Source organism: Daucus carota, chromosome 9 (genome assembly GCF_001625215.2).
Source record: "Daucus carota subsp. sativus chromosome 9, DH1 v3.0, whole genome shotgun sequence".
NCBI classification, from domain to species: domain Eukaryota; kingdom Viridiplantae; phylum Streptophyta; class Magnoliopsida; order Apiales; family Apiaceae; genus Daucus; species Daucus carota.
In genome coordinates this window covers 28,634,348-28,640,904 of record NC_030389.2, presented here as the reverse complement: position 1 = coordinate 28,640,904, position 6,557 = coordinate 28,634,348, and the positions used below count along the sequence as shown (strand labels likewise).

The window sequence follows — 6,557 nt, the reverse complement described above, 5'->3', positions numbered from 1 at the left end:
CTACATGACTTATAAGAAATACTACGTATAAATAATTTACTTACTTAATATATGCTTCCACTTCAATATTATCAAGGAGGACTGTGAGATGTGCCTCATCTCGTTCCTTTTCTGCCACCGACTTCATTGTCACGCCACCAACTGGACCAGAAAAATTTTCATCTTTGTCAAGACCAGCAGTTCTGCTACTCTCGGTAAAGAACCCCGTGCAAAATTCAATTGATTCTTCTTTAATATAACCTTCAGCGATACAACCTTCCGGATAAAATTGGTTCCGTACATAACTCTTCAATATTTTGTTAAATCGTTCAAATGGAAACATCCACCTATAAAAAACCGGGCCACATAAACGCAATTCCCTTACTAAGTGGACTGTTAGATGTATCATAACATCAAAAAATGATGGAGGGAATATTTTTTCCAACTCGCACAAGGTCAGAATCACATCTGATTGGAGTTTACTCAATCTGGACACATCTACGACTTTGTTGCACAAAGAGTTGTAGAAAAGCATAATCTGATTATACTTACCCTTACATTTTTTGGAAGCACGGAACGAATACAAACCGGTAGTAACTGTTGGAGGAGGACATGACAATCATGGGACTTCAGCCCATACAACTTCGAATCAGGCATTGAGACACAATTTTTAATATTGGATGCATGTCCATATGGTAGTTTCATATTGGACAATGATCCCAACATTATTTTTTTTTCTTTTCTAGACAAAGTAAAAGGGGCAGGAGGTAAGTATGTCCTCTTTTCTCCTATTTGAGGAGCTAAATCAGGCCTTACACCCATCTCAACCATATCAAGACGAGAGGCAACGATGTCCTTAGTCTTGAATTTCAGGTTAAGTAGTGTCCCAATTATGTTATCACACACGTTCTTCTCGATGTGCATAACATCTAAACAATGACGAATGTGGTGAAACTTCCAATATTCTAACTCAAAAAAAATTGATTTTTACTTCCATGCATACTCCACCTTTTTCGACTTTCCCCCTTTCCCAAAACTGAATTCAAGTTTCTGTTGTTGCGCCAACACTTCTTCTCCGCTGAGTGGCTCAGGTGCATCACCAAGTTCTTGTTCTCCATCAAAAGCCATTCGCTGCCTCCTATAAGGATGATGACGGTCTAAATATCGACGATGACCTAGGTAACACATTTTCCTACTATGATTTAAATATTTAGCCACAGTTTGATCACCACAGATTGGACAAGCCATATAACCCTTATTTATGCAGCCTGACAGATTTGCGTATCCCGGGAAATCAGTCACTGTCCACATTAGAACTGCCTTGAGAGTGAAGTAGGATTTACTATGTGCATCATAAACATTTGGTTCACCCTCCTCCCATAATTTTTTAAAATCATCGATTAATGGCTGTAGATATATGTCAATATTATTTCCAGGCTCGTGCGGGCCGGAAATCAATGTTGTTAACATCATAAACTTCCTCTTCATGCATAACCATGGAGGAAGATTATATGTTACTAAAATAACTGGGTGTACCGATTGTTTAATCCATTATTATATGGATTTATACCATCTGCCGCTAATCCTAAGCGTATATTTCTGTCCTCACTTCCAAACTCAGGCCACCTACTATCTACATTTCTCCAAGAAGGGGAATCAGATGGATGACGCATCTTTCCATCTTTAGATCGATTATTCGCATGCCAACTCATTAATTTAGCAGTATCAGCAGATTTAAAAAGCCGTTTGAATCTGGGGATTATCGGAAAATACCACATAACTCTCACTGGAACGTTAATCCTAACTTTACCGTCTTTTCCAATTTTCCAGCGAGAAATTTGGCACTTTGGACACTCATCTAAAGACTCGAGAACTGGACCCCTGTATAATACACAGTCATTTGGACAAGCATGGAATTTAACATACTCAAGTCCTAAATCAGTCAAGGTTTTCTTCGCTTCATACATATTTGGCGGAAGCACATTACCTTTAGGAAGAAACGAGCCAACAGATTCAAGAAGATCAGTGAAGGCCTTATCACTAACTCCAAACCTAGCCTTCCAATTATGTAGTTTCAAGACTGACTCTAGTTTGGTGCACTCACTTCCCTCCAAAAGAGGTTGTTCCGCATCGGAAACAAACCTCATAAAGTCATCTGATTCATTATCGCATTCTCCATCATTATAGGCTGCTTCACATACTTTAACCGTTTCGCTAACGTGTGTTGGAATTTTAGCAGGGCAAGAACTACCCGCATGTGAGTTAATAAAGTTACCAACCTCTTCCCCATGCCAAATCCAATCCAAATACCCTAAACTAAACCCAGATTCATATAGATGACCCCTGATTGCATTGACAGAAGTTTTTTTGAAGTTAGCACAACGTGAACAGGGGCAACGTATCTTCTTTGGGTTTTTAGCATTTTCCTCCGCGAAAATCAAGAAATTTTCTACACCAATTTCATACTGTAAGGAATCTCTATCTGCCTTTATCCAAGACTTGTCCATTTGAAACCACCTGGTATGTCACTAAAATTCAGACCTAATTTTATGATTAAATATGATTATGTATATCTTATGACCTATATTTCATTTAGCCTACATCAACCAAACTTACAACAACAACCTACATTCATTTAATCAAATGCACATATAATTTAACCCCACACTATACAAACTGCAGTCCTGTAATACATGGTAACTATCCACAAACTTATCCTAAAAACATATAAACAAGTAACAAATAACAACCAGAACTAGGGTTTTTGACAAAATAAATAAATTCAAAAAATAAATACCAATTAGCTTAAATAAAGCTACAACCAGAACCCAGTATCAATTAACAAAACAAATAACAAAATTAGGGTTTCAATTTCATAAAACCCCCAATTTTAAGAACTCGGATTTTGATTCACAAAACTATGGGGCCTCAAGTTATAAGCAGAAGAGAAGAGACAAACCTTGAAACAGAGAGAGAGAGCTGAGCAGAGAGAGCTAAGAGAGCGGCGGAGAGAGAGCTGCGAGCGGAGGTGGAGAGTGGCGAGAGAGAGCTGAGAGCGGAGGAGGTGGTGAGCGGAGCTGAGAGCGGAGCTGAGGTGGAGAGAGGAGGAGCGGCGCGGAGATCGTCGAGAGAGAGGTGTGAGTGAGAGAGAGTCGAGAGAGAGAGGTGTGAGTGAGAGAGAGTCGAGAGAGAGAGGTTTGAGTGTTTTTCTATTTTTAGTTTTTAGTTTTTAGGCTTTAGTTTGTCTGAATGTATGTGTTAGAGGGAAAGAAAAAACATTAAGGAGGGAATTTTCAGCTAAGGGGGGAAAAAAATTGGGAGGCAGCGCGCTTAATTTTAATATTTGAACTTAAGACATCGGTTTCGAAATCTGCGATGTTTTAAAACTATATGGACATCAAATAAAAAATGGACGATGTCTATGATACTTTAGACATCAGTGGCCGAAGTGACTGATGTCTCATGTGTGATGTTTATTAACAGTTTTCTTGTAGTGAATCATCGACTAACAAGAGAAAATATTTGTTCCCAGATGGCGTTGATGGCGAGATGGGACAACAGAGATCCGCATTAACTAGATCAAGACACTTCTTTGCTGTGAAGCTTGACTTGGGGGGATTGTTGGGATATCATGGGCTCTGTGTCCAGCATCTACCTAGTTATATAAACATGAACACGATGCGCTTGTAATATGTTATGTATAAGGAAGTAAGGTTGCACCTTCTCTAAAAGCTCGAAACCCAAGGAAGGCATCCTGATAGGCAAATGCTCGGGGGGGATTGTTGGGGATATTATGGGCTCTGTGTCCAGCACGAGGCGCTTGTAATTAATGTCCTAAGTATAAGGAAATAATGTTGCATCTTCTTTAAAAGCTCTGGCTTTTAGCGCACTGGTAAGCACATGATCCTAAAAAAATTGAGGAAAATTAGAATAAGAGATTTAGAATACGCCACGTCAGATATATAGATTACTTCTAAATGTATTATCTATGTGTATACTAAATGCAATAAATCATTGCAAGAATAAAGTGATGCCCATACGGAAAAGTATGTATCAGCTTGAAAAACATAAGGAATAAATATTTGAAAATGATTTATTTGAACCCGATGGTTTATCAGTGTACATGGCTAGCGGATCTCTTGCACTGCAGAACAACGCTAGAGATAATAAAATTAAAACATCAGACTTCTGTAGAAACGGCAAGTACAAGCGTAACAATACTTGCTGCTTTCATGTGAGAGACCACCCTTCCTCCCATAAAGTTACCTCCAGCATCTGCAAATTGAAAATGAAAACAACTAATAATGTGTCCAGAAGCAGCATTACAAACAACTGTAAGTCCCAGAATTGGAAATCATCTGGAAGCTTGTAGAAACGCACTGAGGAGGGATTGCACCTAGTGGATACGCAACATCAACAACAGAAATGTGTCCCTGGCTACTCTTCTGCATAAATATATAACTAACGATAGCAGATTCTGAACACAAATCCTTAAATCCTTAAATCCTTATTCTGGGCTTTTTGTAAGTGTGCTTACTGGCCTGCAGGGACTCATTTCTGATGTCGATGTTGCGTATTCACAGGGTGCAATCCGTCTGCAGTGCAGTTCTACATGCTACCAGATAATTTCATTTTCGAGAACTTACCGTTGTTCAAATGCTGCTTCTGGACACATAATTGAACGAATAATGAGGAGCTCCTCCATGCCTCCCTGGAGCTGTAGATATTGGGCTTGTTAAACAATGTTGGTTTGAATTACTCATCACTGAGAAAATGTTATTGCTGTCAACTAAACAATGAAAGAGATAAGTATATATAGGGTGTTGCACTAGGAGGCGAGCAATTTATAGATGTTCATGATAAACCTCTCTGATAGCAATATGAGCTGTAATTTGTGATTTTTGTTGTTTATATGAGTTTAAAAAGATAATAAGGGATATGAGATTTCACAGTTATTGAATAAAACAGCTGTGTTCATGGAATTTATAGCTAGAGACAATCTTTAGCATATTTTTTTCACATATATAATCTTTCCACTCATTCAGTGATAGAAGAGATATATGTACTGAATTCTTAATAAAGAATTTATGAATTTTTATAGAATATAACAGATTTTGATTCTATGCAAACTCTGGCCATGTATTTGGTTGAGATTTTAATTGATTGTTTTTAATATATGGATTTTAATTGATTGTATTTGATTTTGATTTTATGTGGGTTCTTGATAAATTGCCATAGAGTTGATATAATTTTTTTACCATTTAAGCACAATCCTTCAAAATCTCATTGATTTTGGTGTGATTTCAAAAAACATAAAATACACTAACCAATCCCACAAAATCCCTAATTTTATTTAATCCAAAAAAATCCATCAGCCTTCAGATTTTAATAAAATTTTAAACAATCTCAATTGAATATCATAGGATTTTTAAGCATAATTTGAAATCCTAATTGAATACCACCAGTAGCATAATTTAAAATCTCAATTGAATATTCCAAGATTTTAATAGATTTTAAATAATCCCAATTGAATACACTCGGATTTCATGAATGAAAAAAATCTTTTAAAATCCCAATCGAATACACCCCCTTAAAGTATAATATTCGTCCTAAATTATTCAAGTATACTCTACAAAAATCTCGTAGATTATGTTCGGGAAAAAAAATAACAATGAAGAAAATCATATATTTGATATCCACCAAAAGAATTCAAGTATACAGTATACTCTATCAAAATCTCGTAGATTATACTCCACAAAGGAAAAATAATTATGGAGAGGTAACAATCCCAAATTCTCAAGTATGTAATTATTATTTAATAACTTTATCTTTTATTTGTCAAAAAATTACTATTTATGAATAGGTGTGATTAATATTTATATTAACATAATTAATCTTTGATTAAAGTTACACTGACGCAAGAAATATTTCATAACTTAATTATATATTTTAAGTACCGTGACGAGGAAATAACAAGTGCGCGTGATAATAATATTTTTTATTGATGAGGTTACGAGATACACAATTATATATATAGGCAAGTGATCACATAGAAACCAAAGTTTTTCTAGAAACCATTCCTTCTATCACCGTTTATAACTACAGAAATCACAAGTTTATATATATGTTGTTAATCACTATTTTATGCAGTAATATCATCAAATTTATTTTTAAAAATTAAGATAATTTCCTTATGATTGTTATTAGTGGTTGATTATTGATGATCAATTATAGTTGTAGGAGCTCCATGATGGTAGCAAATGAGGTGTGTGGTGGTGGTAGATAGTCATTAGTAGTATCTTACTAGAAAATACTAGAGATACATGAATGTGAAAGTGCATTAATTCCAACACTCCCCCTTAATGCCCTTGTTTGACAACTCCAATGCGATCTCGTAGATAGAAGAACTTCTCTTTCGGGAGGGCTTTTGTAAAAATATCAGCGAGTTGTTCTGGAGACTTGCAATACTGTAGTCTAATTTCACCTTCTTCAACTGCATCCCGGATGAAGTGATACTTGATAACTTTTCACTAACAACTAATGGTGTAGAAACATGCTTGCAATTTGACATATTAAAT

The 6,557-nt window shown here is 36.0% G+C and overlaps 1 protein-coding gene across 1 annotated transcript; it reads right to left on the bottom strand.

Annotated features, from left to right (window-relative positions):
* Positions 1-1,496: 1,496 nt before the first annotated feature.
* Positions 1,497-2,486, bottom strand: LOC135149571 (uncharacterized). The gene has a single exon (XM_064085313.1). It carries the CDS (start codon positions 2,484-2,486, stop codon positions 1,497-1,499), a length of 990 nt encoding a protein of 329 aa, XP_063941383.1.
* Positions 2,487-6,557: the final 4,071 nt, after the last annotated feature.

What these genes read in the sequence shown, in the direction of transcription:
- LOC135149571 (XM_064085313.1), bottom strand. Translation starts at nt 2,486, where the DNA reads ATGGACAAGTCTTGGATAAAGGCAGATAGAGATTCCTTACAGTATGAA.